Source organism: Pollicipes pollicipes, unplaced genomic scaffold (assembly GCF_011947565.3).
Source record: "Pollicipes pollicipes isolate AB1234 unplaced genomic scaffold, Ppol_2.1 Scaffold_6052;HRSCAF=7182_pilon_pilon_pilon, whole genome shotgun sequence".
NCBI classification, from domain to species: domain Eukaryota; kingdom Metazoa; phylum Arthropoda; class Thecostraca; order Pollicipedomorpha; family Pollicipedidae; genus Pollicipes; species Pollicipes pollicipes.
This window is the reverse complement of record NW_023596805.1, coordinates 20397433-20418399: the sequence shown is the minus strand read 5'-3', so window position 1 is coordinate 20418399 and position 20967 is coordinate 20397433. Positions and strand designations below refer to the sequence as shown.

At 59.9% G+C, this 20967-nt stretch overlaps 1 protein-coding gene across 1 annotated transcript in view; it reads right to left on the bottom strand.

Moving 5' to 3' along the window:
• Positions 1-19577, bottom strand: part of LOC119104499 (multiple PDZ domain protein) — a 29279-nt gene extending 9702 nt beyond the window's left edge. The window contains exons 1-8 of the mRNA XM_037228213.1: positions 19421-19577; positions 16984-17160; positions 13202-13326; positions 12449-12648; positions 10932-11102; positions 8711-8863; positions 8119-8273; positions 7332-7537 (exon numbers count right to left, since the gene is read on the bottom strand). Coding sequence (XP_037084108.1) covers positions 7332-7537; positions 8119-8273; positions 8711-8863; positions 10932-11102; positions 12449-12648; positions 13202-13326; positions 16984-17141 — 1168 coding nt within the window. The 5' untranslated portion in view covers positions 17142-17160; positions 19421-19577. The remainder of the gene's footprint in view (positions 1-7331; positions 7538-8118; positions 8274-8710; positions 8864-10931; positions 11103-12448; positions 12649-13201; positions 13327-16983; positions 17161-19420) is intronic.
• Positions 19578-20967: the final 1390 nt, after the last annotated feature.

The following is a 20967-nucleotide window of genomic DNA, read 5'->3' as shown; positions in this document are numbered from 1 at the left end:
CCGTAGGCTGGCCTGGCCTCCGGGCCGGGAGAGGGGCCCCGACCCGTAGGCTGGTCTGGCCTCCGGGCCGGTAGATGGCCCCGGCCGTAGAGTGGCCTGGTTTTCGGCCCGGGGTCCGGGCCGGGCCAGGAGAGGAGCCTCGGCCTGTAGACTGGTCTGACTTCCGGGCCGGGGCTATAGCCGGGCCGGAGCTCGAGCCGGGCCGGTCACCTGATACGCCGGGCTATCGGTCCCCGCCTAGATAAAAGCACTACCATGATTCACGGTCACATGCGCCCAGAGCAGCCACTGGCGCACCCACGACGCCACTTGAAAACGCCTTCAAATTTTTGTCATGCAATTGCCTTTTTTCACACTCCAAACGTGTGTGTTTATATATAGCTCGGGAGCGACCAAGCTCAGGTCAGGTAATGCAGTCCGGGTCGGTGGTGACTGTGCGGCGACAGCTGAGTGACGCCTGCCAGCCGGCTCAGTCGATACCCACGACGAACGGGGGAAGGGGAGGAGGGGGGGGGGGGGGGGGGGGTTGACACGTCACGCCCACAGCCGCCGCTCTCCACATTTAACGGTGGCAAACACGTGTGTGGGCCGACTCGTTCAAGACACGACGGCAATGTGCCATAACCCGAGCCATAAACCACGCTGTTTCTGTGAGAAGTTCCGTCTACGTCGTCGATCGCACCGTACCGGTGCATACCCAGACGGCAGCCTAGACTGTGACACGGATCCCTCGGGTCAGACTGCGACACGGACATCTCGGGCCAGACTACGACACGAACATCTCGTGCCAGACTGTGACACGGACGCCTTGGGCCAGACTGCGACACGGACACCTCGGGCCAGACTGCAACACGGACAACTCGGGCCAGACTGTGACACGGACATCTCGGGCCAGACTGCAACACGGACAACTCGGGCCAGACTGCGACACGGACGCCTCAGGCCAGACTGTGACACGGACACCTCGGGCCAGACTGTGACACGGACACCTCGGGCCAGACCGCGACACGGACGCCCCGGGCCAGACTGCGACACGGACGCCTCGGGCCAGACTGTGACACGGACACCTCGGGCCAGACTGTGACACGGACGCCTCGGGGCAGACTGTGACACGGACACCTCGGGTCAGATTGTGACACGGACACCTCGGGCCAGACTGTGACACGAACATCTCGGGCCAGACTGTGACACGGACACATCGGGCCAGACTGCGACACGGACACCTCGGGCCAGACTGCGACGGAGCAGGCCTTCAGCATGGGACCATAGGACCTTCAGCATGGGACCATAGGACCTTCAGCATGGGACCATAGGACCTTCAGCATGGGACCATAGGACCTTCAGCATGGGACCATAGGACCTTCAGCATAGGACCATAGGACCTTCAGCATGGGACCATAGGACCTTCAGCATAGGACCATAGGACCTTCAGCATGGGACCATAGGACCTTCAGCATGGGACCATAGGACCTTCAGCATGGGACCATAGGACCTTCAGCATAGGACCCCGCCCGGTTGTCTCGAACTCTGGCCAGATCGCCGCCGCCGCAGCGTCCGCCGCCCACGGCCGCGGATCGCCGGTCCGCCGCCCACGGCCGCGGGTCGCCGGTCGCGGCGCGGCAGCGCTGCTGGTCAGCGCGATAGCACCGCTCCCTATCAGCCCCTCCACCCAGAGGGCAGGGCTAGGCCTCTTCATGACTCCTGTCTGGGAGTGCTGGGCCAGGCTGACCATATGAACAGCACCGGGTTATTGGTCAGCAGCGATAAATAAGGGCTGCGTGCCTCTGCGATGTTCACAACTTTAACTAAAAAGGCAGGGATATCAATCACGAAGCGAAACAAACCAAACTAGCTAGGATAGTTACCAGACAACTTCGTCAGTTACCACAACCTTGCTGCAAGACGGCAGAACTGGCTGGGTACCGTTGCTGGGTCACTGGCGGGAGCGCGGCTGGTCGCACTGCCGCGGGGGCTGGCCTCACACCATCCCGTAATCCAGGAACGCCCAAATAGCTCGGCACAGAGAGTCGAACTCACGGAACTCACGGGGCTCCACAAAACGCTAAATACCTCAAAGGCTACAGCTGAACATTAGTTGTTGATATGTATGCCCCTCTTCGATGGCCTTATCCGATTCTGCTGCACAAGTGCAGCCGTCAGGAACGTTCTGAGCGCCGCTCTACTGGGAATGGTATGCGGTATGCGCCATGCACTCACCGGCAGCGAGCACGTGCGTCAACATGGCCTGAATCAGTGACTTGGTGGAGGCTGCCAGATAGCGAACACGGGTAGCGTGCTTAGAGAATGACTGTGTGGATACGGTGCACCAGTGGCACTTGCCGTAGATGCTCTGCTGGGAAAAGTGTACCTTTTACACTTTCATGCAAATCCCAGACATGTAAGCATGGACGACAAAAATTTAAGCATTGCTTAACATGTGCCCGGGTGGTCGGTTGAATATCCTTCGCTCGGGTGTAGGTCAGTTTGACCCCCTGATACCTCGACTGCTAAGAGAGCTAGAGACGCCCAAATCACACGGTGGGTTCTTCTGCATTGTCAAATTTGGGATATATAGGTCATGCCGTTCGTGTCGAATAAGATCAAAAAAGGCCAAAACCAAGATTGATGTTCAAAGTCCCCCAGCCGTCCTCATGCAACCGCCTTGAACTTAGGCACCTGTCCTCAGCAAAAGGTTGCTGGTGTTCAATTTCGTTCAGCGACCCCGTTTGACTTTTAGGTCATGGTGACCAAAAACCTACCAATAGTTTTGATTTTTGAAGTTCAATAGTGCATAAGATTACGCTAGGCGGTACGTTCTTAAAAGAAAAGGCTCACCTGGGTCATTTAAGGTCAGTGACCTAAGCTGACCAAGAATGCCACGGAAGAAGTCTGTTGTCGTCCCCGTCATCGCAAATTGTAACTGAGCATCAGAAACTGTCCCATAGAACTATCTCACGAGACAAGCTATATAACAAAAAGGCAGGTTGGTTTTGACCTTGGTCTGACGCTTACACCTAACACCAGGTCAAAAGAATTTGTTATAAGCCGAAATTCGATTGTTGTATTGCCTGTGAAATGATCTCAGAGACGTAGCTTCGTCGTACACTACGTTGTCACACCAGATTGAACGATTCCCTAGAAACTACCCTCCCTGACAGCGACGGCGTGACCTTGACCTATCATAGGTCACCGGCCTTAAACGTTGCACCTAATTTTGCTCAACAAAAACATCTGCTATTCAGCCGCCTAGAGCTATACTGTTTGACGTGGCCACGCCGCGCCTTTCTAAAATTATCTTATACAACTCTTCGTAGGCGAGGTCATTTATACAACTTTTCGTAGGCGAGGTCATCTGTACAACTCTTCGTAGGCGAGGTCAAGCTGAGGACCAGCCGGGCGAGCGGCAATGACTGTAAGACACCAACATCGCTATTTTGGGGTATCGAACATGGCCTACATCTATTAAAATGGGGTCTTGATTACAATCAATATCATGAATTATGGAATAATAAAACAGTTTCGGAACGGCGCAGTCACCACACAGATAACTGACATTATAAACTCAAATGCCTGCTAAAAATTGTCTTCATATGAAGGTCATCTAAAGTGCCAAAGGGAATAGGCGCTTCACGTGAAAAGACGGAAACAAGTCCTTGTGAAACCGAAGAGAGGCTTCTAAATGACAATTTAAGCGATTGACTGCATGACCACATGACTTAGAAGGGAGTGAACTATTTCCATCTCACGAACTATAAACAGCTAAGCCTTGAAGCAATACTCTACACTCTGTCTACATCAACCGGCAGACGCACGCGCGACAGACTTCCGACGTCTTTAAGTCATAAGCACCCCAGGTAAACCACCCAGCGGCATCTACGCCATAACACCTCCGAAACAGTAGCGCCCTTGTGCAGGCCAATCAACGGCACGGTTTCACATCCCGCGAGGCCTACCGCCATGACCCTGGGCCGAGTGGCCGAAGGCTGGGCTGGCCGCTGGTTGTGGGCCTGTCCAGCAGCTGATGAGAATCTGCTGCTGGATCTGATCTGATCTGACCGGCAGCTGATTGTGGGCCTGTCCGGCAGCTGATGAGGATCTGACCAGCAGCTGATGAGGATCTGACCGGCAGCTGATGAGAATCTGTCCAGCAGCTGATGAGGATCTGTCCGGCAGCTGATGAGGATCTGTCCGCCAGCTGATGGGGATCTGACCGGCAGCTGATGGGGATCTGTCCGGCAGCTGATGAGGATCTGTCCGGCAGCTGATGAGGATCTGTCCGGCAGCTGATGAGGATCTGTCCGGCAGCTGATGAGGATCTGACCGCAGCTGATCGTGGGCCTGTCCGGCAGCTGATGAGGATCTGACCAGCAGCTGATGAGGATCTGACCGGCAGCTGATGAGAATCTGTCCAGCAGCTGATGAGGATCTGTCCGGCGGCTGATGAGGATCTGTCCGGCAGCTGAGCGCAACAGCGGGCTCAACAACAACAACATCTGAGCCTCAGGGGTGCCGTGTTGGCCGGGTGGGACGTGCTGCAGACGTTCGACTGGCGTGCTCACCAGCCCCTCCTCCCCCCCCCCTCCCACGCTCCAGTGAGCTCGGCTGGCCGGCGCCACCCACGCCGCCTGCCTCGGCACTCGCCTGGTGCAGGACACCCAGACCACGAGCCAGCCCCGGCCCGGTCAGCCAGCGGCGCTGCCGCCCCACCTCAGCCGTCGTCTGTCTCCAGGCGGGACTGACCCAGGTCAATAACCCGACCGGAACTGGTCGCACCGAATCCCAGCATTACATGTGGGAGAGATTTGGGGCGGCTCCATGGACTGGTGCCGGGCCGACACGGCTCCGGCCGTACTGACTCCACAGCCATGAAGCTCACCACCCTGCAGCGTCCATGATCCCGACGCCGAGCCGGGGTCATGGGCGTCCGCACCCGCTCCCAGCGCCCGCGCCCGCTCCCCGCCCGCCACGTGGCCTCACACAGCACAGGTCTGGCGTGGCCCGAGGCCAGACCGCCCCGGTCCGGCCTGGCCTGGCCTGGGGCGGGACCCGGCGCCGCCGGCCGTACCTGTCTGGCGCGTGCGGGAGTGTCCGGCCGCCGGGTGTCGTCCGTACCCCGCTCTGTCGGCCGACACCCGACCTCGGTCGATACCCACTGACAACTGACGGCCGACGCTCACAGCGGCCGGCCGCCCGGTCGCCACAGCAGGCCGCCGCCGGTCGATAGCCCGGCAACAGGTACCCATGTGTGTGTACAGTGTACCGCTCGGCGGAGCGGGCCGGCGCCGCCGCACCGACGGGCCGCCAGTGTGGCCGGATGACGGGGCGGGACCCAACACAACAACTCGGGCGCTTGACATTCAGGAATGCAGTCGGAAATCCAGTAGGATCTGGGCAGTGTCCATTTAGCGCGTTTTACATAGACTGCTTTGGGGTTGCAGTTGAAACCGAGCTTATGTTTTCAAGCCGACAGCCTGCCAGAAGCCTGCCACAAAGTGAGACCCATCTATGAACAGAAGGGAGCCCTCAAGTACGCACTCACCCCGGCCCCTTGCAGAGGCTAATCATTGGGAAAACCTGAATTAATAGTTGATTGTGTCAGGCTGTTTGAGGGGATCGTACGCTTCGGTGAGGCACGACAGTGTTCTCTGAAATGTTTGTGTTTACAAAATAATCTTATGGATGCCAGCGTCCAGTGCCGTGTACCGTGAGGAGCCCTGTTTGATGGTTGAGCTGGATTACCGCAAACGCTGAATATGATCGACTTCAAACGTGCACAAGTCGTGTTACTTGTGTCATCTTCACCAGGATAGACATGTGAATAAAGGAACCCAAGTGGAAAAACATGTAGAAATTTTCCCACAGCGACACGGCACGTGGGATGGTGACCGTGCAGTACGTACGGCACGTGCAGCACGTGCACACGGCCGCCGTGCCAGCCTTTTAAAGGATTCAGCTGTTTCCGATGGCTTGCTACACAGTTGGCTTTTGGTTCAAAGCGCTTGTCATGCAGCGCTCGTTGCTTGCACTCTGATCCTACCACCTATCATGGGCTTATCAATTAGCGCGATACAGTTGCCCGCGGAGTGTTCCCACCAGGGCTGCGGAGGGTCCAGCCAGTGTCACAGCACAGCCGCCCGCGGAGGGGCGACCTTCGTTGGCCAGCTGCCAGCTGACCTTTCCGTGTCAGCCGGGCCAGACAGCACGCCCGTCTGGGAGCGGCCACGTGACTCGCACGGCGGATTCAGTACGTGTCTCTGGGACCGCAGAAGTGGTTTGTCGCTCTTTGTTAGGGGACCCTTACACGTTCCGCAAGCGACCCCCCCCCCCCTCCCCCCGCGTTGCTGATACGTAAGAGGCAGGACCATTCATCCAGCAGGCCGGTCGGTCGTGTGTCAGCTAACTGTCAGCCCACAACTCAGCTGCTCTTTCCCAGCCCATACGACCCCACCAATCGCACTTGGCTTGTCGCGGGTGTCCGTCCTCCCTGACCTGACCTGACCTGACCTGACCTGACCTGACCCGACCTGGCCTGACCTGATATGACCTGAGCCTGATCCCAGTTAGCACCGGCTGGCAGACAAGGCAGGACTGGTTACGGTACCAACACTCTGTCGCCGACCGACACCAGCCACGCCCTCGACCCTGTTTCGGCACGTCTGGCTCTCATTGACCCAGACCATATCTGAGAATGTTCATGTCTGGCCCCGTCTGAGATGGACATATTGGAAATTTGAACGCAAATTTGAACGCAAAAAAAAAACGGAGAGGAAATTCGAAGGACCTTGTCTTGAAGAAACAGAAATTTGATCGCAAATTTGTAGCATTAGGGCGCATCGTCCGTTTGGGTGATATGGCGCATACCATTGCTATCGATGACTTGCTATTAGATGGCCGCGGCTGGCGACATGGCACCGTACCAACCAACCTCCGCATACACTAACAAACGCGCGGACCAATTACCATAGCACAGCGAAATGCACTCGGAGTGCTTTGCTCCATCATGACCTCGGTTAGTTCGTTTCACAGACTACCTGAATCCCAGCATGGTTTTAAAATGATGGAACGGAAGCGCATCTACCGCGAAGCCTTCGTCGGGAAGCTGTGAGACTGATGATACAGAACAAATCTTCCTTTCTGCGTCAGGAGTCCAGCACATACTCAGTGCGTGTGGCTGGGTTGCCCGCACAACGCCCGCATAGCGGAGGGGCAGCTCCATCAGATGTGTATGACGAGTGCGCGCGTATCTGGCGCGCGTGATCCGGCCGGTGTCAGCAGAGTGCGCCCTGATATGCCGGCTTCCTGCCGTGACTGAAAGCTGTCGGCGTGCTCACCTGTCGGCTCCGGGCCGGGGCTGGGCGTCTGTCGGCGGCGGCGCAGGCGCGGAGAGCCGCGAGAGCCACAGCTCAGACGGCGCACCTGCTCAGCCCGTGAGCCGCGCCGCGCCGGCGGCTCCGGCGCCGCCCCCTCGCCCTCACCCTCCGGTAGGCTCAGCTCGCGACGAAACGCCAGGCCCGTCAGCATCTGCACCGCCTCCGGCCTGCCGACACAGGCCAGCGGTTACAGCCAGGTCAGGGGACGTCAGCACCTGCACCGCCTCTGGCCTGTCGACACAGGCCAGCGGTTACAGCCAGGTCAGGGGACGTCAGCACCTGCACCGCCTCCGGCCTGCCGACACAGGTCACTGGTCATAGCCAGGTCAGAGTCAGGGGACGTCAGCATCTGCACCGCCTCCGGCCTGCCGGCACAGGTCACTGGTCATAGCCAGGTCACAGCCAGAGGGTACCTACATACGGCCTCCGGCTGGTCGGAGCTGGTGACGGACCGCACGAAGGTCACCGACAGAGGCGTATCCCCATCTGGCACCGGCTCCGGCCCGCCAGCCCCGAGCACGGCTCATAGAACGGTTACGAGATCAGCGAGGCCACAAAAGTCACAGACGTCGTGGAGGTTATAGAGGTCATTAAGTCCATAAGGTCATAAATTCCAGGTCACTAAGTTCATAGAGGTCAAAGAGGGCACCACGTGACACGGGACCGCCGTCGCCTGCTGCCCGGCGGCCCAGGTCACAGGCCGGCGGCCGGTGCCAGGCGCCGCCGGCCGGCCGCCGCCGCCGCCTACCTCAGCCGCGTGGAGCGAGTCGTCACCGGGCTGCCCGGACTGCCGGGCGTCGCCTGGCCGTCCCGGTACAGCGTCAGCGTCACCCGCTGGCCGCTCTGGCGCAGCAGCGACACCACCTCGGCGTGGGACATGCAGGTGGTGTCGACGCCGTTCACCTGTTGGGCGGCGAGTGATCGCGTTACAGCCGGGTCACAGAGCAGCGGCGCCCGGTGCAGGGTCCGTGTCTCAGGCACACTGCATGGCCTCGGTTCACCCACGTCCCAACAATCGATCTTGCCCCAAAGATCTGTTTTAATCATAGCACATTAAAGACAATGCTGAATAGCTTTACGCGCCACCGATCTTTAGTGGCTGCTATCCATATGTGTGCTTTACCACGACGAGTGACTTCAGTCACACAACACCCCCAGCGCCGGCCGGCCGCGTCACATCGGCCAGCAGGCGGGGCAGACCCTGCGACCGGCATCCGAGGCTGACCGCCGCCGCCGCCGCCGCGCGTCTGGCCTAGATCCTCGACCTGACCTGACCTGACCTGACCTGACCTGACCTGACCTGACCTGACCTGACCTGACCTGACCTGACCCGACCTCACCTGGATCAGTTTGTCGCCGACGCGCAGCCTGACGTCGCTCAGCGCCGGCTCGCGCACCTTGGCGCGGATCGTGTGCCCCAGCACGGTGTCATCGGTGCGGCGCAGGCTCAGGCCCAGCGTGTTGTTCACCTTCTCCAGCGCCACCTCGAACGTCTGGCAGTAGGGGCGAGTGGTGAGAGCGGCGAAGCACCTAGCCGCCCTGCTGGGCCTCGACCATCTGGCTCCCGTCTGCCAGCCCGCCATCCTTGCTACCCATCAACTTAACGGTCTTTAACAGAGGTGCCTAACATGAAATAAATTGGCAAATATCAGTTTAGAAAATTGCCCCATATCTCATCTACCAAAGTACAGAATTCGGTACCGTAGCGTGGGACGATGCGGCATTCGAATTAGACATTCTGCCTACGACCAACAGGTGGCACCACAGGTTGGACACCACGCACCACGGGATAGCCCTGCCACCTGGCACGAGACCAGCCCAGCCCCACGTTGACTTCAGGACGCGGCGCGGTCCCACACCCACACATTGGGCCCCACAGCAGCGCCAGCTCTTAGCTACGGCAGCTGACAGAACTAGCGCCTGCCGAGACGCCAACAGATGGCAGGAATGTGGGTCTGGCCGCCAGATGAGTCACAGGCTTGACGGCCAGCGGCGCTGGCGGGAGGCCAACGCTTCAGATGCGGCTGGAAATGTGGACAACACGGGCTAAAAGGAAAGAGGCAGAGCAGGGAGATGAGCAAGAGCGCGAGAGCGCGCGAGGGAGAGAGAGGAGAGAGAGGAGAGAGAGAGAGAGAGAGAGAGAGAGAGAGAGAGAGAGAGAGAGAGAGAGAGAGAGAGAGAGAGAGAGAGAGAGAGAGAGAGAGAGAGAGAGAGAGAGAGAGAGAGAGAGAGAGAGAGAGAGAGAGAGAGAGAGAGAGAGAGAGAGAGAGAGAGAGAGAGAGAGAGGAGAGAGAGAGAGAGAGAGAGAGAGAGAGAGAGAGAGAGAGAGAGAGAGAGAGAGAGAGAGAGAGAGAGAGAGAGAGAGAGAGAGAGAGAGAGAGAGAGAGAGAGAGAGAGAGAGAGAGAGAGAGAGAGAGAGAGAGAGAGAGAGAGAGGAGAGAGAGAGGAGAGAGAGAGAGAGAGAGAGAGAGAGAGGAGAGAGAGAGAGAGGAGAGAGAGAGAGAGAGAGAGAGAGAGAGAGAGAGAGAGAGAGAGAGAGAGAGAGAGAGAGAGAGAGAGAGAGAGAGAGAGAGAGAGAGAGAGAGAGAGAGAGAGAGAGGAGAGGAGAGAGAGAGGAGAGGAGAGAGAGAGAGAGAGGCGGGACACACGGTGCCAGAGGAGAGGGATGGAGCGGGCGCCGGTAGCCCGTCTCGGCAGCCTTGAGACGCACATTACAGGCAAACGCGTGATATCTCATAGCAAAACATTTCCTCGGTAACGAATAACGATACATTCAGCCAGCACGTTTCGGGAATCAAGGCGACTTTGTAACTTTTGGAAAATAAAGACCCCTCAAAATTCCTTTAGAAAATGCATCGCGCCCGTCATGATGTCATCGTGGAACGGCGACACGTGCAGAAATCCTGCCCTCCTCACCAACTGGGCGCGACGGATGGTCGCCAGGGCCGCCGGGTAATGACTCAATCCCCGTCGGATGACCCAACGAAAAACCGGGCCTTCAAGCGGGATTCGCCCATCACAAAACCATAGTGGGGGTGGCCAAGGACACCCAGCGAGGCCCAGCCCGGCGAGACGTCCGTCCGGAGACTCTTCATAGCCCCTGCTGGCACGAGGGGCCAACGAGGGGCCAACTTCGTAGCCCCTGCTGGCACGAGGGGCCCCAAGCATGTGCCGCCCTGTCGTGACTCCGACGGGCGCTAAATCAGCTGACGACGGCTCCTGCACCAGCACTCGATGACTCAACGCCGGGCTGACTCACACTCTGGCAGTCGCAGCAGTGTTTGACGGCGAGTTGGATGACTCTTGACTACACCCGGCGCCAGCCGACACCTGGTCCAGTTCGTCCCGCGATGACTCTGACTCTTCCTCGCACCTGACGTGCACTTAGCATGAACTGCCTCAGCCCCCCCCCCCCCTCAACAGACCCGGCAGCTATGACCTTTTGCCCCGTAGGTCGCTGTCGCGTTACGACCAACCAACGCGCGTCGCCACTGCACCCACCGACGGCATCTCTAAAGTGCATGACTAGCCAGATAGCCCATGACTCGTGGCATGACTCACCCCCACACACTCGGGCTCCAGCCGCAGAGAGGAGCGGGAGGCCGACTCCGACTCGTCCCGCCCGCCTGAGTCAGAGTCGGAGTCGGAGTCGGAGTCGCCGTCGTCGGCCGCCGGGCGCGCCAGCGAGAGCAGCACCTCCGTGCCGGCCAGTCGCAGCACGTGCAGCACCTCCTGAGGCAGCGGCCGAACCCCCACGTCATTCCCCGGCCGGTTGACACCTGACCGTTATCATACACATCAACGCAACGGCCCGGTCTATTTGGCGCGAAAGCCGCGCGAGTGGATGCATGCAGGTGCCTGGGGGCATATACGTGTCAGTGAGTGCCAACGCTGGCGCGCGGTTCGTGTGAAACTCGCAAACTGCGAAAGATGCGCGTACGTCACCCCGCAAGACACGATCCTTCCGATTTGAAGACGTACGGCTCGCGCGCTGGCTGGTATATCGCAAAGTATGTCACGCACAGGCGCCAAGTATAGCGCGCACATCTGGACCACTCCACCCCTGTTATGAAAGCGACGGACCGAGCGCGGTGGGCAGTGCCAAATGGGTCGGCGCGTCGGGAATATGTCGCTTGCATCTTATGCAGATGCAACACGAGCCGTACTCCGGCAAGCAGATGCCTCTAGACACGTCCATGCCAACACAAAGTCTTAAAAACGAAGAGCAGTTCATCTCGCTCATAAAAGAGCAAACACAAATGCCTGCAAACGCCAGGGGCGCTCTACAAAATAGCAACAGACGGACGGAGACAACGCCGTCCTGGGGGCATATAGCATGCACAGGACAGCCTGTATAGCCTGTATAGACAGCCTGACAGCCTGTATAGCTGCCTCAGGACAACGCCGTCCTGGGGGCAGACTTCTCGGCGTCCACAGTCATATCTGATCAAAGTATACCTTCCACTTCCAGGAGCTGCTGAAGGAGGACTACTTCCCATCGCTACACTACAGATATTGCACTACATTTCACAAACACAAACTGCTGCTGAAGACTTACTTCCCATCGCTACACTACAGATATTATACTACATTTCACAAACACAAACTGCTGCTGAAGACTTACTTCCCATCGCTACACTACAGATATTACACTACATTTCACAAAAACAAACTGCTGGTGAGGATTTACTTCCCATCGCTACTCTACAGATATTACACTACATTTCACAAACACAAACTGCTGCTGAAGAATTACTTCCCATCGCTACACTACGGATATTGCATTACATTTCGCAAACATATACTGACTTTCGTCAGAGCAGAAAGAAAACAAAATGGCCTTTCCCCCTGGCCCATAACTACTGATCGGCTAGCCAGTAAACACCGCGCTTCTGCCACCTAACTCCTGATGACCTGGACCGTGGCAGCAGTACTGACATGGACGGAAAGGCCCCGGTGGCGGCAGTACTGACCTGGACGGAGAGGCCCCAGTGGCGGCAGTGCTGACCTGGACGGAGAGGCCCCGGTAGCGGCAGTACTGACCTGGACGGAGAGGCCCCGGTGGCGGCAGTACTGACCTGGACGGAGAGGCCCCGGACGGGCATGTCATTGACGCGCAGCAGTACGTCTCCCGGCCGGATGCAGCCGGTCAGCGCCGCCGGCTGGTGCGGGAAGACGCGCTTCACGCGCACGTGGCTGGGCCAGGCGGGCGCCGCACTCTCCACGCTGAGGCCGAGACCGCGCGAGCCGCGCGTCACCGTCACGTCCCAGCTGGCCGCTGCCGGCACCGTCAGGTCAGGTCAGGTTAGGTTAGGTCAGGTCAGGTCAAGGTGACGCCCGCTGACGCCGTCACACGGGTCACAGCCCGGGCGCCGGTGGCGACGACGGACCGAGGTGCCCGGGGCGGGCTGATGACAGCTGACGAGGACGTCACACGGCATACCTCAGCGCCAGCCCAGAGCGCCACGGCCTCCAGCGTCCGCTGGCGTGTTCACCACCAGGGGACAGTAGAGGCATAGCCAATCGTGGCAATAACGGGCGGCGAGAAGCTCCTCCGGTGCACCTCAAGCCGCGCATGGCGACGCAGTGACAACACGGTATTACTTATCACATCAGCCGCGAGAGCACGCACACACCCTTTTAACGGTACACAAAATCAGCACGACGACCGCGACGGCAGCCTCATGTGATGACGTCACGGCCTCGTGTGATGACGTCAAAATGCATCCTATGACGTCGCAGCTCAGGACAATGTCTGACAAATGCGCCACAGCAGCCGACACCGAGCCGGGCGAGCCTAGCGTCGGCTCCCGAACGGCCGCCTCACGCACCTTCGCGGGGCGCGGCGCGCCGCCGGCCCTGGCCGCTGCCCTCGCGGCGGCCTCTGGACGACCTCTCGTCCTGCAGCGGCTCCAGCCAGATGTCGCTGCCGCGCAGGTTGATGCTCATCCCGAACCTGACGGCGCCGGCACACACGTCCGTCACACGGGAACGCGCAGGCTGATGCTCATCCCGAACCTGGCGGCGCCGGCACACACGTCCGTCACACGGGAACGCGCGGGCTGATGCTCATCCCGAACCTGGCGGCGCCGGCACACACGTCCGTCACACGGGAACGCGCGGGCTGATGCTCATCCCGAACCTGGCGGCGCCGGCACACACGTTCGTTACACGGGAGCGCGGAGGCTGATGCTCATCCCGAACCTGACGACGCAGGCACGCACGTCCGTCACACGGGAGCGCGGAGGCTGATGCTCATCCCGAACCTGGCGGCGCCGGCACACACGTTCGTTACACGGGAGCGCGGAGGCTGATGCTCATCCCGAACCTGGCGGCGCCGGTACACACGTTCGTTACACGGGAGCGCGGAGGCTGATGCTCATCCCGAACCTGGCGGCGCCGGTACACACGTTCGTTACACGGGAGCGCGGAGGCTGATGCTCATCCCGAACCTGGCGGCGCCGGTACACACGTCCGTCACGCGGGAACCCGGAGGCTACTACACCGGAAGAGGCGCTCCTGATCACACCTGAGAATGTGGAACACTCCACACATCAGCCTTCTCCGGGCAGTAAAGACCACGGCAAGACTGCACACAAGCTACGTTCGGTTCCGGCCGCCAGAAGTTTTCGCGTGCCCGTCTCCCAAAAAGATGAGAGAGGCATCACGCCCTGACGTAACCTGAGCGGTCGGTATGTAACCGCAAGATGACGCGTTCGATTCTTGCCAGCGGCAGCTTTCAATGGTACACCTGCCGACGGTGCAACAGCTACAACGTCGGCAAGCTCCGTTAGAGTGGTACCATCAACGGCATGAGCGCCCGCGGATGTCCGTGTTAAACTGATGTAGTTTGTATCCAGTGTTCGCCTGTGTGAACTCGCGCCCAGCGCTGGTCTGACTCGCGCCCAGCGCTGGTCCAACTCGCGCCCAGTGCTGGTCCGATTTGCGCCCAGCGCTGGTCGGACTTGCGCCCAGCGCTGGTGCTGTCAGACAGCAGTCCCGATCCGTCCACCCTAGCCTGACCAGCTGGGCCGCAGATCACTACCGCATGCCCTCCAGCAGACTCTGCTTGCGCTGGTGACAGTCCAGCGAAGCGGCCCAGCAAGGGTGATGGTGGCGCGCTGCTTAATAATGGTCGGGCTCCACTGGCTGGTCGATCGAAGGACCGGGCAGCGTTTATCGAGCCGAGTGTGGCGGGGTGCTTCGTCGGTGGTGTGGAGCCAGCACTAGCCGGGCTTATGCCAGACATGTCACGACACACACGACCGAACGGCAGTGAGACAGGTCATGTCTGGTGAGACAGATCACGTCTGGTGAGGCAAATCACGTCTGGTGAGACAAATCACGTCTGGTGAGACAAATTACGTCTGGTAGGCAAATCACGTCTGGTGAGACAAATCACGTCTGGTGAGACAAATCACGTCTGGTTAGGCAAATCACGTCTGGTGAGACAAATCACGTCCGTCGAGACAAATCATGCCTGGTTGGGCAAACCACGTCTGGTGAGACAAATCACGTCTGGTTAGGCAAATCACGTCTGGTGAGACAAATCACGTCTGGTTAGGCAAATCACGTCTGGTTAGGCAAATCACGTCTGGTGAGACAAATCACGTCTGTCGAGACAAATAATGTCTGGTTGGGCAAACCACGTCTGGTGAGATAAATCACGTCTGTCGAGACAAATCATGTTTGGCGAGACAAATCATGTTTGGTGAGACAAATCATGTTTGGCGAGACAAACCATGTCTGGTGAGACAAATCACGTCTGGTGAGGCAAAACATGTCTGGTGACACAAATCACGTCCAGGATACAACAGAGACCAGGATGCAACACATAACGATGTGCATCATGTTCTGAATCCAACTGACCATGATACGGCAATAGAGTTAAGATAACCTCCTTATTATAATTATATAAGTTATATTCGTTAAGTAAGCGGTAGTTTTTCTATCAAATGGCCATTAATCGTCTGCAGCGCACCGCTGAGGGTAATCCAGCTTACTCTCTTTCTAGGGCCAAAATCTCCAAAAATAAGCGCAGGAGCTCGGCTCGTGCCTACAAAGCCCTACTGTTAATTCTAATGGCATATCGACTTGCATTGCTCAATGACGTCTCTGGTCGCACCTCGTTAACCGGTACCGCCCAGTAACACCATTTCGAAATAGGAGACGAACATTTAGCACCCACAATGGGCCTCGCGCAAAAATAGGACATCCGCGCTCCGGTTGATACACAATACCCCCCGCGGCCCCCTCGGCTGTCTGTTCGTGTCGGAGCGGCGCCTCGCCAGCGATTGAGGCACGGTCAGGGCCGGCAGTTTGTGTTGGACGGGTCTCCCTGGCTGGCGGCTAATCACCATGTCTACCCGCCCCGCTCCACAGGCGCCCGGCTGATGCCACCAAAGGTCAGCAGAAGCAGTGATTCACATGAAAAACCGTGTGATCCCGCCGACCTATACACCTTCTCCGGACCGTCCACGATGACTGGATTAAGGCCTACACCGTGGAAATTTTGTACAAAACTTCATTTTATATACCGGTTATTAATCAAAACGTTCCCGGTTTTTCTGAGCCCCACTGGACTAGCGCCTTTCATCCGTTTTCGTTGTATTTACGAACTACACTTACGACGCAAGCACGACCTTGTTTCTATTCTTTTTGAACCCGTGTCGCAATGCTAATTCAAAATATGAGAATCATCTGTTCCATCCATATACCAACTCAACATGTCCCCAGCAGTGTCCCTCCAGTGGCCGGGACGTCCCGTTTGTATTACATCACGCTACTCTGTGATAATGCGCCCGTCGACATGCCCCAATATATAGCTTCCACACTGTCAGGCCGCACTGCACTGAGATGCTGCACCCGCCGGCAGGTCCAAATATATAGCTTCCACATTATCAGGCCGCACTGCGCTGTGATACTGCACCCGCCGGCATGTCACAATACACAGCTTCCACATTATCAGGCCGCACTGCACTGAGATACTGCACCCGCCGACATGTCACAATACAATATCAGGCCGCGCTGCACTGAAATACTGCACCCGCCGACATGTCCCAATATATAGCTTCCGCATTATCAGGCCGCACCGCACTGTGATACTGCACTCGCCGACATGTCCCAACATAAAGCTTCTACATATCAATAAACAGGCTTGCGAGCTCGAAGCCGTGCCGCCATAGCAATATGCTATGAAAAAATCCCGTCACGTTGGCAGCACTTACCCACCTAGACGAACAGCAGGTGTTACCTGTCGGCCGGATTCAGACGCGGGTGTTACCTGTCGGCCGGATCCAGTCGCGGGTGTTACCTGTCGGCCGGGTCCGGCTACGGGTGTTACCTGTCGGCCGGATCCAGTCGCGGGTGTTACCTGTCGGCCGGGTCCGGTCGCGGGTGTTAGCTGTCAGCCGGGTCCGGTCGCGGGCGTTACCTGTCAGCCGGGTCCGGTCACCGGTGTCACCTGTCGACCGGGTCCGGTCGCGGGTGTTACCTGTCGGCCGGGTCCGGCTGCGGGTGTTACCTGTCGGCCGGGTCCGGTCGCGGGTGTTACCTGTCGGCCGGGTCCGCCTGTGGGCGTTACCTGTCGGCCGGGTCCGGCTGTGGGCGTTACCTGTCGGCCGGGTCCGGCTGCGGGCTGTCCTCCTCATCCAGGCGGTAGGCTCGCTGGCGAGACGGCGACGCGTCGGCGAGTGTCTGCTTGCGCGGACACAGCACGTCGGCGTACGTGCAGAGCAGAATGTTCTGCTTGCGACGAACGCAGTCCACCATGGCTGGGTCTGCCGCGTCACTGGAACACGGAAATGACTTGTGACAACACTGCGATGGGAGACGGCGTTGTGACGTCACCGCAATAGAGCGCAAACAGTTGCGCTACACCGCTGGAGCGGCAGGGTTCGGAGGCATCGCTGAAACAAGACTCTTATGCGGTTGTCCGGTCGGCGCCTGAAGACGTGGCGTCACCCGAACGGGGGACGGGTCGAGGCGTCGTCGGAACGTAGCGCGGCGACTGGACCAGCGAACGGTTCTGTGACGCTACGGGCAGGGAGCAGTCTTTGAAGTCAGTAGACGGGGCAGCGCTGGGAGTAGTCAGTAAGCATACCATGGCCAGCTGGTGCCGTCACCCGCCCGCATGACTGCACGAGCTATTTTGGCGCGAATGACGGCAGTGCCGAACAGGGCGGGGCGCGGTCAGAACAGGCAGCCGCCTGCGAAGCTTCTGCCGAAGGAGCGCTAAGGCCCCGCCGCCGACGCATAACCCGCCACCATCCCTAGAACGACTCTCAACCAGGTAACGCCACCCTAATGACCAGCGACATCCCACGAGCCGATCACGCCCCGGCTGCCGGGCGGTTCCGGCATCCCGGCCTTCGGTGTTGATGCTAGCAGGAGCAGCCCCGTTATCAGGGTCAGCGGGCTGGCCGGCGCTCGATCGGCGCCGATGCCACAGCAGCCCAGGCTGCGGCCGAGCCCTCAGGCGGAGGCGCAAGCTGAGACCGAGACAATGGAGGGTATGCCGTGCGAGCGCAGCCCACGGCGCGCGCGCGTTGAGGGCGTGCGATTGGTCGTGAGCACGCATACCGCGGTCGCTCACTGGAGCTTAGCCCCGGCGCCGGCGGCCCGACGGGACCGTGACCTGGCGGGGGCGTCCCCACGAGACCGTGACCTGACGGGGGGCGGCCTCACGAGACCGCGACCTAGCGGGGGGGGGGGGGGCGTCCCCACGAGACTATGACCTGGCGGGGGGCGGCCTCACGGGACCGCGACCTAGCGGGAGCGTCCCCACGAGACCGTGATCTGGCGGGAGCGTCCCCACGAGACCGTGATCTGGCGGGAGCGTCCCCACGAGACCGTGATCTGGCGGGAGCGTCCCCACGAGACCGTGATCTGGCGGGAGCGTCCCCACGAGACCGTGACCTGGCGGGAGCGTCCCCACGAGACCGTGATCTGGCGGGAGCGTCCCCACGAAACCGTAATCTGGCGGGAGCGTCCACACGGGGAGTCTCCACGAGACCGTGACCTGCCGGGGGCGGCCTCACGAGACCATGACCCGGCGAGGGAGTCCCCACGAGACCATGACCCGGCGAGGGAGTCCCCACGAGACCATGACCCGGCGAGGGAGTCCCCACGAGACCATGACCCGGCGAGGGAGTCCCCACGAGACCATGACCCGGCGTTGGAGTCCCCACGAGACCATGACCCGGCGAGGGAGTCCCCACGAGACCATGACCCGGCGAGGGAGTCCCCACGAGACCATGACCTGGCGAGGGAGTCCCCAAGAGACCTGGCGGGGACGCCCCCACGAGACCTGGCGGGAGCGTCCCCACGGGGGAGTCTCCACGAGACCGTAACCTGCCGGGAGCGGCCTCACGAGACCGCGACCTGGCGAGGGAGTCCCCAAGAGACCTGGCGGGGACGCCCCCACGAGACCTGGTGGGGGCGTCCCCACGACACCGTGACCTGGGGGGATCCCCACGAGCTCATGACCTGGCGCTTGGCCGTGACGAGGCAACAGCGACCTGACAAGATGGTAAAGGTCGGCTCGGTGTTCGGGTGTCGCCCAGATGGCTGCCACATAGCCGGCATGATTGCCGTCTGTTCGCCAGAGAGCAGCCAGATTGTCCAGAGGGCTTTCACTTCGCCAGAGGAGCCGTCATGCCGTCCAGCAGATCACAACAGAATCAGTCGACGGGTCACGTTAGATCGCCACCTCAAACCGGTCATTCCCGTGCGTTCCGTTGAGGGCCATCACAGGCCACCGGGCACTCGTCTCGCAGTCAATGCCCATCATTCACACTGATGGCAGGACCAGTCACAGACCATTTACAGGCCAGTCCAGCCACCAGAGCACCCACCGGCGCGCCCGAGTTTGTAAACAGCATGTCTCTCAGGTCACCACACTCACACGTTGGCCGGAACAGGTCACTACCTGACACGGGGCCGGGGCTGAGGGCAGCGCACCGGGCGGCGGCCGAACGCCATGCCCTGCCCTCGCCACCGGTCCGGGCCGACCGATGCGCGCAGCCGGGCCCGGTGCGCGGCGCGCCCACCTGTGCGATGCGGCCGTCGTCGTCGGCGGCTGGGCTGGTCCGTCGGCGCCGCGGCCGGCCGGCTCTGACTCACGCGCCAGTCCGGGCCGGCTGTTTGTGTTGGCCGCCGCCGGCGCCGCTGCCGCCGCCGCCGGCTCGTCTGATGCCGCGCCTCCCCTCCGGCAGCCTGCGGGCAACAGCCAGGTCAGCAGCGTCGTCCGCAGGCTCGCCGCCCACACCACGGCCGCCGCCAGCCAGTGCCAGCACATACCGAACCCGACGGCTCCGCGCGGTGGTGGGGGAGGGGGGGGGGGCGGAGTCCGACCACGGGTGCAGCGAACCGGGGTGCAAACAGAGCCAATACTGGGAGGGGAGCGACGTCAGCGTCGGTACCCGCGACATAGTTCCCGGACCTGATGCTGGGGCAGAACATGGACTTCGTACCTCTTTGAGTTTAATGCCTCGTAAATTTGCTCAACATTAATCCCGCCCCTCTGCAATACTAGAAAGAGCTCCGGGTCAGAACAGAACATCGCCAGCAATCCCAACCAAGAGAGAGAGAGAGCAATGCCATTTAAGAATTCGACATCCTCGACGATCAATTTAATAAGGCTGAAGCGCTCATACTCCGGTCCACAAGTGCACCGGCCCCGGGGATTAGCTTATCATGTTCTGAGCATTGTTGAATCGCGCCCTGAGCCCGTGTCAATATCGGGGCTCAATTATTTCGTATCGGACTCAATAATGACCTCGGCTGGATTTGGAACAGTTAATATTACAGCCTAGAGTAATGAAGGCAGAGTCAATCAAACGGCACCTTCGCTCCGAGGGGACATCAGTCAATAACGAAACTGCCTGGGACATCGGTCAATAACGAGACTGCCTGGGACATCGGTCAATAACGAGACTGCGTCAACGGACGCTGAGTGGTGCGCCCCCGCCACAGCTCCATCTCCTACATCATCCGCACGTCACCAAGCGCCAGTTCGTCCTACAGCCATCACAGCCGGCGGCCTGCTGCCTGAGCGTGAGCTGCTGACCCGTGTGGCCAGAGCACCGCCGATCTCGGGCGGTCCGGCTGGAGGACCGCGGACCTCGGGCAGTTCTGGCCGGAGGACCGCTGACCTCGGGCGGTCCGGCTGGAGGACCGCGATCTTCGGGCGGTCCGGCCGGCCGGAGGACCGCGGGCCTCGGGCGGTCCGGCCGTAAGACCTCGGACCTCGGACAGTCCGGCCGGAGGACCGCCGACCTTGGGCGGTCCGGCCGGACTCAGTACGGCACCGCTGCCGGCCGCCGCCGTCGGCGCCTCTGGCGGGGGTGACACCACCGGGGAGCAGCGCCCGCCAGGCCCCCTGGCCGAGAGAGAACGGGCTGCTGGGGCGACGGAAGACGATCCGACGGCGGGCAGTGGAGGTGGAGGCGGTGCTCATGTCCCCTTTGCAATGCGCTCCCGTTACAAAATGTCAAATTTTGCTACAGGATGTCGGCAAACCTACGGTCTTTTAAGCTCCATTGCTTTCCTTTATTTGCAAATTAATAAGCAAAGTACACACCAAACTCCGAAATCC